The sequence below is a fragment of the Hakea prostrata genome, chromosome 8 (assembly GCF_041222555.1).
Source record: "Hakea prostrata isolate BN-2017 chromosome 8, UWA_Hpros_2, whole genome shotgun sequence".
In the NCBI taxonomy this organism is placed as follows: Eukaryota; Viridiplantae; Streptophyta; class Magnoliopsida; order Proteales; family Proteaceae; genus Hakea; species Hakea prostrata.
The window spans coordinates 48,452,760-48,471,396 of record NC_142607.1 but is presented as its reverse complement, the minus strand read 5'-3'; the positions used below and the strand labels follow the sequence as shown (position 1 = coordinate 48,471,396).

Below are 18,637 nucleotides of genomic sequence, written 5' to 3'. Positions count from 1 at the left end.
TAAATTCTGCAGATCACAGAATGCATTCCTGTAATTGTAAAACAAACTTTGTTATAGCAGTGCTAGTGAATTTTCCTGGGCAAATGTTGATGTAGCTTTGTTGCAGCTTGGCTATAGCATCACTTAACTTCTACAGGTCACATAATGCATTCCTATAATTGTAAAATAAACTTTGTTATAGCTTTGCTATAGTAGTCCTAGTGAATTTTCCTATATAATGACAAATGCTATGGTGATGCTGCACTAATTCTATAGCATTGCGATTCTGTTCATCAGTTTACTCTGCTGCTCAAAGTTGCAAAACACTCACTCATCCTCTTTGTTTTCCCCACACTCCCTACAAGTCAAAATACATGTCATTCTTATTTCAATTTCACTATCAAGTTAAAACTAAGACAAAATTGTAGGCTACCCACTAATAAAAAGCTAACTTTACTAATCAACTACTTGACAATGAACAACATAATAAAAAAAAATTAAATTGGGTTGCCTCCCACAAATGCTTGTTTTTAAGTCGACAGCCCGACTACTTCCCTTTTTAGGCATATTGAAGGATGATATACTTCTGGTGATGCTCCATCATTCTTCTCCAATAAGGCTTCATTCACTGCATGCTCCAGTTCCCATGACCACTTAATGATTTCTTCTTGTGCACCTTCCATAATCAGACTGAAACTCCTTTGTTGCCTCATATACCTGTTGCAACATTCCTCTTGCAGAATTTTATGCATGCATATTGATGGGCTGATTCCCTTGATATCTGATATTGTCCATCCTAGTGCTCTTCTATACTTCTTCAGCACTTTAAGTAGCATATCCTCTTGCTTCTCTGTTAGCATTGCTAAAACGATAATAGGGAGTGTCTTGGCTTCACCTAAATAGGCATGCCGAAGATGTTCTGGAAGAGGTTTCCACTCTAACACAGGTGACTCTTTAATTTATGGTTTAGGGGGATTTAGTTTCACATTCAGAGAATCTAAGAGGCTCAAATCGACTCTCTCTAAATGCCTTAGCTGGTCTTGCCTCTAACCAAGCCATATATCTATTTGCTTTATCATCCACTTGTTTAATTTCTGTTGCCAATGAAAGCTCTAATGGGTCTTTAATACACTCTTTCTCAAACTCTTTTGAAACCAGCTCTTTAATGACATCCACAACAAAGCACTCTTCTATTGCATCTGGAGATCTCATTGCTTTCAAAATATTGAATATGACTTGTTCTCCATTAACCCTCATTGTCAGTTCTCCTTTTTCTACATCAATCAACATTCTCCTAGTTGCTAAGAATGGCCTTCCTAGAATTATGGGCACATCTTTATCCGCTTCAAAGTCCAAAACAATGAAATAAGCAGGAAAGATAAACTTATCTACTTTTACCAAAACATTTTCAATTTTTTCCTTCTGGTTAAGCAAGAGATCTATCAGCTAATTGTAAGGTTACTATTGTTGGCCATGCTTCTTCAACTCCAAACTTCTTAAAAATTGACATTGGCATATGGTTGATGCTTGCTCCAAGATCATAAAGGGCTCTCCTAATATAATTATCTCCAATAGCACCAAGAATTGTGAAACTTCTTGGATCTTTTAATTTTGAAGGGAGCTTGTTCAGCAAAAAGGCACTACTCTCTTGTGTCATTGCCAATGTTTTAAACTCTCCAAATCTCTTTTTCTTTGAAATGATGTTTTTCATGAATTTCACATAATTTGACATTTGTTTAAGTGCTTCTATCAATGGCATATTGATATGTAGCTGCTTCAAAACATCCAAGAATTTCTTAAATTGATGATTTTGTTGCTGTTTATGAAATCTTTGAGGAAAAGGTGGTGGTTTAATACTTTATTTTTCTGGAGAACTTTTCTACAATGATGCTGTAGCATTTTGTTCAGCACTCTGTTTGCAGAATTAGTGTGTTCCTTTTAAACAACAACCGTACCTTTTTTCTCCCTTTCTTCTTGGATTAAAATAGGCTCCTTTTGTTGGCTGGACTTTGAATGAGGTTGCTCTAAATTTTTTCCACTCCTTAATGCAATAGCTTTACAAAGCTCCTTGCCTTCACGCCTAGGATTTTTTCTATGTCCCTTGGCAATGATCCTTGAGGTTGATTGCTTAAAGCCCTAGCTAGCTATCCTACTTGATTCTCCAGATTCCTCAATGAAGATGCTTGACTTTGAATAATTGCATCATTTTTAACCATATACTCGAGCACTTGAAAAGTGATAAGGTTGAGTGGGGATGGAAGATGGACCAACATTTTGTCTGTGAGCATTTTAAGAAAAATTAGGGTGCTACCTCTAACGAGGATTACATGTGTTAGAATATGGATTATTGGCTTTGTTGAAATTACCAACATAGTAGGTAGATTCTGGGTTGGATGGACAACTATCAAAGAAATGCTCCCCACCACAAAATGTACAAGTGACTATTGTATTTTGCTGTGATTGTACAGCTGCGGCAAAGTTCACTGATTTTAACACACTAAGTAAGGAGGACACTTGCACAGTTAAGGCTGTCATTGCATCCTACTCATAAATCCCTACTATTCTCTTATTTACAGCTACTCTCTCAGCTGGCCATTGGTAGTTGTTGTTGGTCATTCTCTCCAAAATCTCATAAGCTTCATAGTAAGACTTAGTCAATATAGCTCCATTTCCTGAAGCATCCACTATGGACCAAGTTTGTCCATTTAAACCATTGTAGGAAGTCTCCATTTGAATCTAATGAGGAATTCCATGGTGAGGACATTTACACAATAGCTCCTTAAATCTTTCCCACGCCTCATGCAAAGATTCACCATCCAATTGTTGAAAACCAGTAATATCACTCCTAAGCTTAGCATTTTTTGTTGAAGGGAAGTACTTCATCACGAACTTCTCTACTAAATCATTCCATGTGGCTACAGATTGTGGAGGTAAAGAGTTCAACCATGCTCTTGCCCTATCCCACAATGAGTAAGGGAATAGTTTCAATCTCAAGGCTTCTTTAGTTGCTCCAAGTATCTTGAAAGAATCACTTACCTCCATAAAAAGTCTAAGATGAAGGTGAGGATCTTTTTTTGGCATCCCACTAAACTGTCCCACAATTTTGAGCATTTGGAACATCACATGCTTAAGTTCAAACTGTGGCGCGCAACATCGGTACAACATACTCTCAAATTGCCCTATCTTTGTCATCAACCTAAGCTGCCATATTATTCTCATTATTAATAACCCCATTTCTCTCTGTTTCAGCTATTATTTGAACTACTGCTAAACCTCGTTGCTCCCTTCTTCTAGTTTGAAATGTCCTTTCGATTTTGAGTCGAAGGATACCAACTCTTGATCATGCAGTGTATTCATACAAGGGTTAAAGCACATGGGAATAAAAGAAAACTAATATCAAAGTAAAGAAAATGCTGCAAATAAAACTAAAATTTACTTCTACAGCGATTCTCAATGATATAATGCCCTGGCAATGGTGCCAAAAACTTGTTTGCTTGTGTCTAAAAATGCTATGTAAGTGCACATGTCGCAATCAAGTAGTAAATAGTAAGTAGAGTATTGATCCCACGGAGAATTTTATCTTTAAATCTCAATATAAAAGGAAGACTAATTTAGACAAGATTAACAAAATTACTTTATGATTAATGAACTAAAAAAACGAAGGACAGGTGAATTAAACAAGAGATCCTAAATTGGAGAGCACACAATAGAAAAAACTATAATGAGTGGTATGCATGTTGGGAATCAATTTCCCCTCTCCTAAATTTGGGCTTTGAATGCTACGGAAAAGCTACACTACAAGGCATATCAAAGGACCTGAAACAAAATTGCACACGGGTATCTTCCAATCCACATGTGCATTAACATCCTAATTCAAAACCATCATATTCCTATGGAGAATTGAACTGAGGATGCGAATTTCGCTTGAGTTCCAATAGTGGTTACGTGAGGCAGGTGAGTATCCATACCCTACCCACTAATTAGTTATACCCATATAAGGATCAAGCTAACTCACGTTATTCAACATTGATCTAGCTCCAATTAACTTTCCAATTAACTAAAACCTCAGTATTCACTAAAAAACATGCATGTTGAATACATTGATAATAAACTATGCTACAACAGAGCTGCAACAAACTGAATAATCACAATTCAAATAACAGGTTCGTGTACTCTTATCCTCCCAACAAAATAATAAATTAGCTCATATTAAAGTTCAAATACAGAGAAATAAGTGCAACCATTAAAAGAGTTCAGCTAGAATGTAAATAAGTATAAATATAAAACCAAATAGAAAACCAGGAGAATGCTCCAGCTCTCTATCTCCAGCAGCTCTTCCTCTTGCACGAGCTTTCTCTCCTCTGTATCTGGTTCTCTTCCTTTTTGTGGCTCTTCCACCTCTTTATTTCCCACAAAATTTCCCAAAGTGATGGGGTAAAAATGGATTGTAGGATTAAAACCTTCTCTTCTGAGATCAACGGCTAAGATCCTTCATTTAGTGACAAGAGGAATATCTAATCAGTTAGCCCTTTTTAGTGATATCACTAGATAATGCCACGTGTGTCCAATCTGGGAAAATCATGCTACGGCAATGCTGCAGCATCTCTATAGCAAACTGAGAAGACTTGTTCTTTGTTCCTCTTTTATGCCTAATGTCATTTCTTCATCCATTATAGTTCTTTTCCTACAATGCCAAGAAAAAGAGGACTGATCAATTCCATCCATTAATTCGAGGAAATTTTATGCATAAATGACATAAAAGACCTTTACAAGATTTAAGACTTTCAGATTCACTAAACTACAATTTATTGAGTATTAACACTAAAACAAAGAGAAATCACTTTCAAATCAAGCCACCTCAAATATAAAATCACTAGAATTAACTCTATGAAATATCAGTTGGGACAAGTTTTCTTGTTGTTGTTAGGCCGTGTATCTAGTGTGGCCTCAAATAGAGCTGATTGGAAGGCAAGGATCCATGTAGCGGACCCCATTTAGTTGGGAAAAGGCTAATTGTTGAAGGATCCATGTAGCGGACTCTATTTAGTTGGGAAAAGGCTTTATTGTTGTTGTATTGAAAGATGCATGCAATAGGTTGAGCATCAAGCATTTCATCCAGGAAAATTGGTTAGGAACTTGTCAATTTGGACTTAGAGACTTATGAAATTTCAGTTAGACATTATTAATGCTCCTGTAATAGACTGTAACACTGTTGGTAGTCATGCCAGAGAAGCATCTAGCCAATGCCAACTGTATGTAGTTGCCTTCTGTTGTGACTCAGGTTGCTGATGTCTGATGCTGTATCCGAATGACAAGGTTTTGAACCCTCTTGGATTTTGGTACTTTTTCCATTTAAGTACTACTGTTCTGAAGACAGCAAGTCCAGAATAAAGTTCAGAAAATCAGTCCATCAGTCTTGGAAATGCACCAGGACAAAACAGGTTCAGTGACCAAAATGTTCTCTTGGATGTAAACTGGAAAATTCATTCCCAACAGCTTGACTACTTGAGACTAATGACTGATTGTGATAAAAAACAAGAACAAGAGACAGCTGAATTTTTCCCAAGAAAATATGTTTGGTCCTTTACTGCGGGGTCTCTAGGGGATACTGATTTTCCTCCGTGTTATAGCTTCTTTAGGTTGAAGCCTTAAAAACATACTAAATATAAGACTAGTCTAACCATCCAAAAAAATATTAGACTAATTTGGCTAGAATGGGTCCTGGTGACCTGGGTTTGATTGGGGAGTATAAAGCTATATCTTTGCGTATCCAAGAAAATATTACATACTGGAAGGCAGAGTAATTGAGGCTTCTCTAATCAGATAATGTATGACCAACTGCAACATCAATTGATTAATCTGTTACATATTTATAAAATTTAAACCAAAGCGCATAAAGAGTTTCAGATTTGATACAATCACAGAGAAGATACGAGAAGATGAGAAAACAAATATAGAATTAGAGAACGTCAAAGAATATAGTGATAAGAAAATATAGAGATAGTGAACATCGAAAAATAATAAATAAGAAACTGAAACTGATTAAGGGTTTTTCTGAGAGCCCAGTCATATATATTGAGAACAGTTTTCTGGCCTATGGCTATTATAGAATGATTTGTATTTGGAAACTTGCTTGTCAGTTTTGAAAGAAAAGATGAAAATTTATGCCCTTGACCATTATTGGACAAGGCTAGTCTGTGCTCAGGGATTGGCAGAGGTGCTCCTTTTTGAGCGGCATTTTTGAGGAGCTCAATGCCTAACCATTGGACATGTAGGGACTTGCATGAGTACGGAATGCAGGCTGCAGAGAACCTGATTTTGTTTTTTCATTATTTTACCTTTGATCAGAAATTAATCCCAGTCTTGCTGTGGGATCCAAGTAATCGTTTGCATTGTTAAAGATCTTGCTTTGGTTGACCTATGACCAGGTTATGAGCTTGATGGTACCCATTGATGGCACTTGTGTTGGGTGTGTCAATCTGGGAGTTGCATGTAGCATGATGACCGAACCCACACCAAGGAGGTTGATCAATTTATTTATTTATTTTACCTTTGATCAGAAATTAATCTTGATCTTGCCATGGGATTCAAGTGATCTTTTGCACTATAATAGACCTTGCCTGGGTTGATTTATGGCCAAGTTAGGAGGTTGATGATAACCTCTGATCTTCAGTAATTTGAAATCTCACTATTCTTTCGCTTTTATTTTTTCCAGATTTTACTATCCTTAATCAAACCCTTAGAATACCACCTTTGGTAATTGGGCCTCTTATGTACGATAACCCGTCAGATTCATCTTTTATCAGTGATAAGACCCCGATCTCAAAAAACGATGAATAAATTCACTCACCACGATAATAGCAACATTGAATCAAATAATCTCCAGACAAAACACACTACTAGCAATAGGTGAATCCTACTACTACCCAAGAGCAATAGTTATCACCTAATCTTCCCCAATAACTCCAAAAAACTATCCCCTCTACTATTCCTTCCCCCTAAGGGTGTCAATTTATAGCCCGAACCGTTAAAACCGAACCGCACCGGCCCATTATAGCCCGAACCGGCCCGAATCAAACCTTAACGGGCCGTAATTGGGCTGAGGGTTGTGGAGCCTGCATCAACCCGAAACCGAACCACAACCCATTATAACCCGTTTACAACCCGTTTTGTAATTTTATATTAAATAGTATTTGAATCATTATATTACCATTAGATAGTTGGTATAGACAATTAAAAAAAAATTAAGCATGAATTCAAAGATCAAATAGTCATTTTACTACTTTTTTTTTTTGGTAAACATTACTTCTATTCAAAGCGGGCAGGAGAGGAAGGTAGTCATTTTACTACTTAATATCTAGGTTCTTGATTTCTATAGAATGGGTGGGTTTTTTTTAATGGAAATTGACCAATAGCAACTTTGCTTTTCATATAATTTTCGCTTTTGTTGTAGGATGCTCAATTGTTTCTTGTTTTTTTTTCTTACACACCATAAACCGTTAATCAACCTGAATCTAAACCGTTAGCCCAAACCGTTAGTTAGCCCGAACCCAAACCGCACCAAACCGAAACCGGCCCGAAACCGTTATTTTGCTAATGGGCCGTGTTTGGGCTAGGTGATTTTCAGCCCGAAACCGTTAGGCCCAGCCCCAAACTGCCCCAAACCACACCGTTGACACCCCTACTTCCCCCTATTTATAGCAATTACGTTCCTACAGTATTAATTAACAGAATCATTCCAATTCGAATAGGACCCTTCAATTCTAATCCTAAAAAGTAATTCGAATAGGACTCTTTGAACTAATCCTAATTGTAATATGACTCTTCAAATCTTCCAATCGTTTCCTTCCCTAGATTTTAGGGATTTGCTTTCCACGCTGTCGAGTGTAGACTTGTGATACAAGGGGCTTATCAATACTCCCCTCCAACAGTTTCACCTTGTCCTCAAGGTGAAAATCTAGAAAGTGGGACTGCATCTCATCATAAGTTTCCCAAGTATTTTCGCAAGGAGGCAGTCCTTTCCATTGAATCAAAACTTCCAAAATCCCCTGGGCAAAGAAGCGAATGCTGAGCAATTGTTCTGGTGTGGGATGTAACTCGTCATTCTCTCGCAAACATGAGGGAAGAGGCTGGGGGACCATGTGTTGACCAACTGGTGGTTTCAACTGCGAAACATGGAACACAGGGTGGATGCGAGTCCCCTCTGGTAACTGTAACCGATAAGCCGTGGGGCCCACTTGCTCTATGATTTGGTATGGCCCGTAGAAACGATGGCTTAGCTTTTCGTTTGGGTGGTTGGCAAGTTTCTGAAAACGGTAAGGCTGGAGCTTAAGAAAAACCTCATCCCCCACCCTGTAGTGCACCTCTCGACGATTGGGATCAGCGGTGGCGCGCATCCGTTCTTAAGCCACCCGGAGATTAGATTTGAGATCATCCAATACTCGATTTCACTCACGAAGGAACACATCAACATCATCAACCTTGGACCGGCCATCTTCCCAACGCAAAAGTGAAGGCGGTTCACGGCCATATACAAATCTGGAATGGAGACATTTTAGTGGCTGAATTGAATGTCGTGTTGTACCAATACTCCGCCCAAGGTAACCAATTAATCCAATCCTTTGAATGGCGAGCACAGAAACAGTGTAAGTAAATTTCAAGGCTGCGATTCACCACTTCTGTTGGCCATCAGTTTGTGGATGATAGGCGCTGCTATACTTCAGGTGGGTGCCTGCTAGCTTGAATAACTCCATCCAGAAGTGATTAAGGAAGACACGATCGCGATCTGAGACAATGGATCGCGGAAATCCATGCAAGCGGATAACTTCCCTAGTGAATGATGCAGCCACTTCCTTAGCAGAGTAAGGGTGTGAAAGAGCAAGGAAATGGGCGTATTTGGTGAGACGATCCACTACCACCAGCACTGTGTCCCCGCCTTTAGTCTTGGGTAAGCGGCCAATAAAATCCATACTAATATCCTCCCAAATGCGTTCCGGAATTGGCAGCGGTTGAAGGAGACCTGCGGGTTTCATAGCCAAGTATTTACTGCGTTGACTGGCATCATAACTAGCCACAAAGTCTCGAACAACAGCCTTCATTCCCACCCAATAGACCACAGCCGTCAATCGCTTGTAGGTCCGCAGAAACCTTGAATGCCCACCAACTGGGGTGGAGTGATATTCGGACAATAATTTGGGAATTAGGGGGGATCCTTCAGGGATGACTAACCTGTTTTTATAGAGTAATGTTCCTTGTTGGAGATAATAGTTAGGATAGTCTTGGGATCCCTTCAGCAAGGCCTGAATAATTTTCTGGTAACGCTCTGATGCGTGAACTGCCGCATCTAAACCCTCACTTTCTTGCCAAGTTGTTGTTGTTATAGAGAGAAGCTGCTTATCATCCTCTAACCGTCACGAGAGAGCGTCGGCAGCTTTTGCTGCCCGGTCGGTACAATATCTTAAAATCAAATCCAAAAGCTTTAAGATCCACTTCTGTTGATCAGTAGACACAATGCGTTGTTCCATCAAATATTTCAGACTCTTTCGATCAGTTCGTACTTTGAAATGTCTCCCCATCAAGTAGTGACGCCATTTCTGGATCACTAGCACAATTGCCATTAGTTTTTTCTCATAGACTGACTTGGTTTTGTGCGTGAGGGGACAACACTTGGCTCCAGTAGGCAATGGGGTGGCCATCTTGCATCAAAACCGCACCCAACCCAAAACCTAAAGCATCAATCTCCACCAAAAACTCCTTTGTGAAATCTGGCATAACCAATACTGGAACGGTTGTCATTGCTGTCTTGAGGGCATTAAATGCCGTTGTTGCCTCTTTACCCCACTGAAATGCATCTTTCCTCAATAAGTTAGTAAGCGGAGCGACAATCTTTCCATAATTTTGGACGAATCTGCGGTAATACCCGGTTAAACCTAAAAACCCTCGCAAGGTTTTAAGATTGGTGGGTTGGGGCCACTCCACCATGCACTTGATCTTTCGTGGATCCACAACAACTCTGTTTTTAGATATGATGTGCCCTAAATACTCCAGTTTAGCAACCCCAAACATGCATTTTTTTCGATTGACAACGAGGTGGTACTATGTGAGAAGTATAAAGGTGGTTCGCAAATGACCCACATGTTCCTCCATGGTCCTGCTATACACCAAGATATCGTCAAAGAACACCAAAATAAATTTTCTCAAATGTTCTCGAAATACCTCATTCATGAGTGATTGAAATGTGGCCGGAGCATTCGAAAGCCCAAATGGCATCACCAGGAACTCGTAATGCCCATTATGGGTACGAAAAGCCGTCTTTTCCTCATCACCTTCCGCCATTCTGATCTAGTGGTATCTTGCTCTTAGATCAAGTTTGGTGAACACTGTGGCTCCGCCCAATTCATCCAACAGTTCGTCAATTGTGGGAATGGGGAACTTGTCAGGAACTGTGAGTTTATTCAGGGCACGATAATCCATGCGGAAACGCCATCCGCCATCCTTCTTTCGAACCAACAATACTAGACTGGAGTGAGGACTCACACTAGGCCGTACCAATCCTGCTATTAACATTTCCTGTACCAACCTTTCGACCTCGTTTTTTTGAGAGTGTGGGTAACGATAGGGTCGAATATTAGGTGGGTTACTTTTCTTGGCTAGCCGTATCCGGTGGTCTTGCTTCCTTCTTGGTGGCAGTTCAGTTGGTTCAGCAAATAGTTGAGCAAAGTCAGTTAATAAATTTGATATTGCTGTACTCTGATGTACCTCTATATCGTCTCCATCGGGATGCTGAGGCTGCAGCCAGTAGCCATCACCGTCTGCTTGAATAGAATGTAGCACACTTTTTATTGTTGTTTCCAATCGCAGCAAGGTCGGATCCCCATTTAGTTTCACAGGTCGTCTTTGCCAATCAAAGTTCATGGTTCTCAAACGCCAATTACTGCGTACCTCCCCGAGTGTCTACAACCATTCTACGCCCAAGATTATATCAATGCTACCCAAATTGAAAGGGTAAAAATTTTGTACAAAGACCTCACCGCCCAACTGAATCGGAATCTGTCGACAGATCCCTGTACCTTTGCTAATCATTCCATCGCCCAAAGCAACCTGAAATTTTGTTTTCTGGATTACCAATCCCAGCGGCTCCACCAACTCTTGAGCGACGAAATTGTGCGTTGCACCACAATCGATCAAAACGATGGCTTCACAGCCATTTATCTGTCCCGTTAGTTTTAGGGTATGTGGTGAATCGATTCCCACCAAAGAAGTATGCGAGAGTTCCGTCTCGAGCACTGGCTCCATTTCGACCGTCGTATTGTCGTCATCGATCACGCCTTCCGCTGCGGCAACTCCTGGATTATCATCGTCGTGGAGTAACAGCAACCTTAGTTGCTTCAGAGGGCATCGGTGGCCTTGGAGTATGGAGCGTCACACCTGAAACATACCCCTTTGTCCATTTTATCTTTGATTTCTTCCTGGGATAGCCATCGTGAGCGTCCTGAGTTCACCGTTGCCATTGTGGTTGCAGGTCGAGATTGTGAAGAGGAAGATGAGGGTTCACTTCTTTGGTTTGGGCGAACCGAGCTGTTAAAGCTTTGGTTCATTCCGGTTCCCTGAACCGTATTGATTCCTCTAATATTGGTGTTGGGTTGGCTGAAGTTGATAAAAGGTGAGGTTAAATTTTGGGCCGATTAAGTGGGTTGGGCCGAAAAAGATTTCTTATTTTTCCCCACTCTATTTTTGTCCTCACGTCTTGGGTCAAGTCCATTATTTGGCCCAATTTGGTGAGGCCAAATAATCGTACCTCCGCCCTCACATCTTCGTTTAAACCAGCGAAAAACACCCCTTTCAACCATTCTTCCTCTACCTCTCCGGCTGCCGCTGCTAATTTCTCAAACCCTTCTCTATATGCTACAAACGTCCCACTTTGCTTATGATTAATCAACGCTTCTTGGGGAGTCTTCAGTTTTGCTGAGTTAAATCGATGGATCATCGATTCTTTCAAGTTTCTCCAAGATGACAATGGCTGCTATAATTCTCGGAAGCGTATCCATCCCAGTGCCGCACCTTCAAAACAAAGAGTTGCAGTTTTGAGTTTCTCTACATCACCCAGTTTGTACATGTCAAAGTACCTCTCAGCCCGTGCGATCCACCCCATCGGATCTTCCCCCATGAAAATCGGCATCCCAAGATGTCTAGGAAGGAAGTCTCTCGATTTCTCTGGTTTGATCGTTTGCTCGCTGAAATCTGGAGTTCCCTCGTTTTCATTCACCTTAGGCGTTAAGGTATGCATCTCTGCTGATTTTCCTTTCAACAGCATGACCCTTAATTCCTCTCTGAAAGCGTCATTCGCCTTTTCTCCTTTTTCTATGTGTTGTGCCAAGAGACCAACTTGACCTTGAATCTCTTTCACGATACTTTTCAATTCCTCTACCCTCTGCTCCATTCGGCTCTTTACCATTCCCCTGGAATCAATGGCTTTGATGCCAAATAGATAAGACCCCGATCTCAAAAAATGATGAATAAATTCACTCACCATGATAATAGCAACATTGAATCAAATAATCTCCAGACAAAACACACTACTAGCAGTAGGTGAATCCTACGACTACCCAAAAGCAATAGCTCTCACCTAATCTTCCCCAATAACTCCAAAAAAACTACCCCTCTACTATTCCTTCCCCCTATTTATAGCAATTACGTTCCTACAGTATTAATTAACAGAATCATCCCAATTCGAATAGGACTCTTCAATTCTAATCCTAAAAAGTAATGCGAATAGGACTCTTTGAATCTAATCCTAATTGTAATATGACTCTTCAAATCTTCCAATCGTTTCCTTCCCTAGATTTTAGGGATTTGCTTTCCACGCTGTCGAGTGTAGACTCGTGATACAAGGGGCTTATCAATCAGTTTTTCTGTTCAAAAGTAATGACAGTTCTGCATATTCTGACTTGTTTCTACAGAATTTCCTATTTCTCTAATTAAGTTAAATTTTACTATTGGATCATTGTAGTCTTCTCAGAGTTTGTTAACCTATCATCAACTATGTCTGACCAGAATATGAACCTCATCCAGTAAAATCGGTTTCTTTTCTCTTTTCTCTTTTTATTTCTTTTTTTATTTTTATTTTATTATTTTTAAACCTTATAGTTGATTTCTTACTTGTGTTTACTTGGGATCTTGTTAATAGGCTCTGTAACAAGACTAGTTACTCCTACCTACCCCTGATTTTGTAGTGGAGTCGGTAAAGATGTTCTAACTAGGAAAGTAATGCTGAATTTGACTTCCACTGTGAAGCAAATGTATAACTTTGGTAGTGACAGGCAGGTGAAAACATATATCATGGCTTAACAAGGATCATTTCTTATTTTTCTTCTCTCTCGATAATGCGATCTGATTGCCTAGTTCCTGGATGGATTATCATGCAAAAAACAACATTTGTTAATTGGTTACCAAGACCCAGAACTATTAAATGGTAATGAGACCCAGCTACTGCAAAAAAATGACGTGGATCACTATTGAAAATGATTTTTACATTTCTCTGAGGGGCATTGACCTATATGGGTTATGCTATGCTGTATCGGAAGGGATCATGAACCATAGTCAATCCCAAGTTCTGAGTCATTTCTTTTAGAATGGTCCCCTGGTATCATGATGGCAGCTCCCTGTGTTTGAGAAAACAATTGATGATTCTCGTGTTGCTTCATCTGGTTTATATTAACATAACGATCCTTGACTTTGGCTGTCATGATTTCTTCTTACAGGTCGCAAAGGAAAGTGCTGACGTCATCATTATGGATGATAATTTCAAAACAATTGTGAATGTTGCCCGATGGGGTAGGGCTGTTTACATAAACATTCAAAAGTTTGTTCAGTTCCAACTGACAGTAAATGTTGTTGCTCTTGTGATCAATTTTGTTTCTGCATGCATTACTGGTGAGTTTTTCCTGAGGCTACCCTTGGATTTATCAATTCAGACTTCTTTCAATTGAGGTTTTTGTTTGTCTTGTGTCATAAATATGCCCGTCCCTAATTTGTCATATGATTCTCAGGATCTGCTCCTCTAACTGCTGTCCAGTTACTATGGGTTAACATGATTATGGATACTCTTGGTGCATTGGCTTTGGCTACAGAACCTCCACATGATGGACTAATGAAAAGACCTCCAGTTGGAAGAGGTGTAAATTTTATTACCAGAGTCATGTGGAAGAATATCATCGGACAGAGTATATATCAACTGGCTGTACTTGCTGTTCTAGAATTTGATGGCAAAAAGCTTTTGAGACTTACGGGTTCAGATGCTACAGCTGTTCTCAATACTTTTATATTCAATACCTTTGTATTCTGCCAGGTATACACTATTGATTTTAGCTGATGGCTTAAAAGGTGGAATGTTTTCTGATTTTTTTTTTTTTTTTTTTTTGATGAATAACTAATTAAATTAACAAGGGGGAAAATAGGGGGGGAAGAAGCTTAGACTTCGGTGGAAGTCCGAAAGGAAGAGCTGATGTCCTAGGAACTAACAATTAACCTATTCTTGGAAGAGTCAGTAACTGGGGGGTGGGGAGAGAAAGAAGTCTAGAAGCAACATCTAAATGGATGGCTTTCCAAATCCCTTCTATAGACAGAGATTTGGAGGTTCATCTCCTCAGATTGCGTTCCCACCAAAAGTGGTGGATGGTAATTCCAAAGACTAGCTTGCCAACTCAGTCACAGATAGAGGAGTTATTGAAGATTCTTAAGATCCAGGCCCACTCATGAGCAAAACCATGGGTACGCCTTGACCTAGGCCAAATGGAAGAAAGGGTTTTATTCCAAAGGGTGCGGGAGAAGGGACTAGAGAAAAAAAGGTGTTCAATGTCCTCAATATTGTTCCAACAAAGGATGCAATTTGGATTGGCAGGAATGTGACGGGTAATGAGGAAGGATTGGGTGGGGAGTGCAAAGTTGAGGGCTCTCCAAAGGGTAAGGGTATGGCGAGGGATGTGGCCTTTAAACCAGACTAGGGGGGCCCAGGGGACAAGGGGGAGGGGGGTCAGAGAAGGTTCTAGGCGGAGGAGGTGGTAAAAGATTTGGAAGGGGAGGGAAGCCAAATGGTGGTATCTCTAAGGGAGGATGAAATGGGGGGGGGGGTGCATTCCACTCTTGTGTGAGACAGGGGGTGGGGTAAGGGGGACCAAGAGCCTTATGCATTTTGTCATATGGAATTATCCTAGAACGTTTGAATTTTAGAGCAACCCTTTGATCTTCTTTTTGTAAGCTCTAGCTGATTGATTGTAGATTGGCATCTATTACTTTTCACAATCAGAATTCCATTTTGCTCAGGTTCAGGAAATCGATGCTGCTTCATATTGTAGTTGTATGTATCCTCTGTTACGTGTATCCTTTTGCAGACATAACTTGATGAATGAAACACCAAATATTCTTAAGGATGTGGTCTTCTTGGTGATTTTTCCTTCTTCTTCTTCTTCCTTTTCTTTTTTCTTTGTTTGGTCGGGAGTTGGGTTTGGAGAGCGCCGCCCCCCCGACCAAAGACCTGGTCTTATTGAGTAATGAAATGCTTTTGAGTTGTGACAAGTCTACATTCATACTAATTTCCTGTCTTCAAGTAGAATTAAGTCAGGCATAGATTCTTGAGGCGATTGATAAATTTCTTTGAGTTAGTGTGACTTTTAAAATGCCAAAAAAATTGATTTTAGGAATTAAGAGGCATTCTTTGACTTTTAAAATGCCAGATATATTGATTTTTGGAATTAAGAGGCATTCACTAAACCATCACTGTATCTCACACTTAAAGATGCACTGTCGTTGCAGCATAGAAAGTTCTGATTGGTTATTGGTCACAATATGATTACAATCATTGTAGTTTGTATGGTCTGTAGTCTAATAGACTTATATGGCTTGTTGTATATCAGTGCTATTCTTTATTGTCTTCGTTAGTAAGTGGAATATGTAAAATCTTTTTATTGACATCCTTCCGTTTGTTACATACTTACATTGGTCTTTCGGGTAAAATTGTACTTGGCGTTCATTTTGGACATAGGTCACTAGTGGCTGGAATAAGCTTTAATGTTGTTTTGGAATCTGAGTGAGTTGTGTCCATTAGGCACTGATTCTGGTAGAAGGTTGAAGTGTTTGATAACCAACTTGTGGTAAATTTCTGCAGTTTCATCCTAGTGTGATTTATCTGTATAGCATTATAATTTCGGTTGATTTCTCAAATTCACTAGCTCCCCCCCCCCCCCATCTGTACTCAAAACTGCATATTATCTCGATAGTTGTTTACATGAGTCTCTTTCACCATTCAATTCTATTTGAATCCCGTTTGTTTGACACAAGATCTGTTCATTCACCACTTTTCCCAGTTATGTTGAGGTTTCCCTTATTCATGTAGCTCCTCTAATCTGCACCACACAACTCCTATTGATTTTCTGGTGGAGTCTGCTGGGGGGAGGGGACTGATCATAGGGTACGTACCTAGTCATGGAGGAGTGTGCCTCAGGATCTTGGATAGCCTGACCTGCACATATGGAATCCAAGAGAGGTGGGTCCCATTCTTGGATCCCTTGTATGCAGCACTGGTGCATATGAGAATGGTTCTCGTCAAACTTACTCCTCTAGCAGTGACAAATTGACGACATTACTTGTTCTTTTATGATGATCACCTACGGGTTGAGCAAATGGACATTGCTTTTTCAAGGAATATCTATTGGGTTTAGATGAATAAAAACCTTAAAATTCCTGGAATTTGTTTAGAGATCACTGCTTCTGGTTCTTGGAACTAAAGCAGAAAACCAATGGTTCAAAATCTTTTCATATTCATCTTTATTATTTCTATGTTCAATTGGGTAGCAACTTATATTGAAAGGATGTTATTTCCTTTTGTTCTATCAGGTATTCAATGAAATTAACAGCCGTGATATGGAGAAGATAAATGTCTTCCGTGGAATGTTCGACAGCTGGGTGTTTGTAGCTGTGATGGTCGCAACAGTGGTCTTCCAAATAATAATAGTGGAGTTTTTGGGCACTTTTGCCAGCACTGTTCCTCTAAGTTGGCAATTATGGCTGCTCAGCATTCTAATTGGATTTGTAAGCATGATCGTGGCTGTTATCCTAAAGTGTATTCCTATTGAACCAGCCAAGCCTAGGTCACATGATGGTTATGAGGCACTCCCCAGTGGTCCAGATTTGGCATGAAAGGTAATGGTAGGTACCACGAATTATCATGTCATTAATCCATTGCTACACTCTCTGTTTTTATTTTAAAGAATCCCGTCTTTTTTGATTGCATCTTTATACATCCCCATCCCCTCCTTTATGTTGTTGTCTTTGATTTCAAGACTTCAATCACACTAATGGCGTTCTTGTTTTTTGTTTTTCGATGTCGGGTCTCTATGCAATGCAAATTTTCTTAATTGTATTTGTAGTTACATAGGTTGTAATTTTCCTCTCCACAGGAGAAAGAACTGAGTCCTTTTATTTGGATTCGAATACTGTAAACAAACATTGCTTACTGGAATGAAATTTTTGGTTGGACAATGCACTTTGTAGAATTTATACAGAATTCAAGTTGGAGATTCTCAATTACATGTTGTACCTATTGCAATGTGTCAAGTTGTCAATGGTGCCAATTTTTTATTGTATCGAATTAGCTTTATCTTTGAGCTACATTCAGACACGCAGACTTACTGAAGTGTGTTAGAGAGAGAGGGAGATGGGATCTATCAGTTCTATAAACAAGATGAAAGCCAATGAAGGCTATCTGGAAACACCTTCGGATGGGCAGAATTGCATCTAGGATCTCATGTACTGGATTTTGGAATGTGTCACGTTAGTGTTCTGATTGGAGAATCATCAAACTTTAAAAAGGAACATCAGTTTACATTGTAGGATAATTATGCAGTGACAAATAAGTTTCTTTCATGGATTCTGATTTGAAGAACCCTGTTATGATACGTGCAGGGTTTGGTAATACCTCCCTAAACAAATCAAGCTGGAGGGCAATTAGGGTTTTGAAGTAGGGAACACTCCAGATTACAGAGTATTTGATTTCACAGGCATTTTATGGTTTCCTGGTTTCCTTCAGGAGTCCAGGTAGGCTCTCATGGAAAGAATATCTAGTGACTATCGAAATGGTACACTCACCACTGAAATTGTGTGGCTCTGGAATCTGCTTCATTTATTGTTATAACCCTAATCGATATTAGGCTAGATACATTCCAGATGAGGCACTTCATTAGTAATTAGTATTACTAATGATAGTAGAAACATATTGTATCAATAGAAAAAGGATTTTACAATCCATTTTCCAAATATTTAAGTATTACGGATGTGCTTCTGGAACAGTGATGTCAGTCTCTTATATAGGGGGCTTGACAATAAGATCAAAGACGTCTTTAACCAAAGAAAGGAAGAAAATTACTTGGGTGTTGCGCATTAAAAGCACAATATCGCATAGCGCTTGGTTGAGATCGACCGTTCATTTTGCAAAAGTTATTTTCTACACTTGTGCGAAATGAACCAAACAAGTTGTAGATTTTGGATTTTGGTTCCTTACCGCCAACAAAGAAAGGCCAACCTAGACACTTTTCAGTTGATTTTTCTTTTTCTTGATAAATACTCTCATCTAGAGAGAGAGATTTTTGTTCGCATATGCGCGGAT

General features: G+C 39.6%; 1 protein-coding gene and 1 non-coding gene across 4 annotated transcripts in view; both read left to right on the top strand.

Annotated features, from left to right (window-relative positions):
* Positions 1–17,686, top strand: part of LOC149008319 (putative calcium-transporting ATPase 11, plasma membrane-type) — a 33,192-nt gene extending 15,506 nt beyond the window's left edge. Inside the window, exons 6-9 of one of the 3 annotated variants that reach the window (XM_089165791.1) lie at positions 13,740–13,911; positions 14,028–14,326; positions 16,870–17,175; positions 17,403–17,684. In XM_089165791.1, the coding sequence (XP_089021917.1) occupies positions 13,740–13,911; positions 14,028–14,326; positions 16,870–17,172 (774 nt within the window). In that variant the 3' untranslated portion in view covers positions 17,173–17,175; positions 17,403–17,684. Of the gene's footprint in view, positions 1–13,739; positions 13,912–14,027; positions 14,327–16,869 lie in introns of all 3 variants that reach the window. The other 2 variants (XM_089165792.1, XM_089165790.1) reach the window with 2 other exon arrangements.
* On the top strand, positions 2,726–2,832 carry LOC149008320 (small nucleolar RNA R71). The gene has a single exon (XR_016175439.1). It is a non-coding gene; the product is annotated as a small nucleolar RNA R71 (small nucleolar RNA).
* Positions 17,687–18,637: the final 951 nt, after the last annotated feature.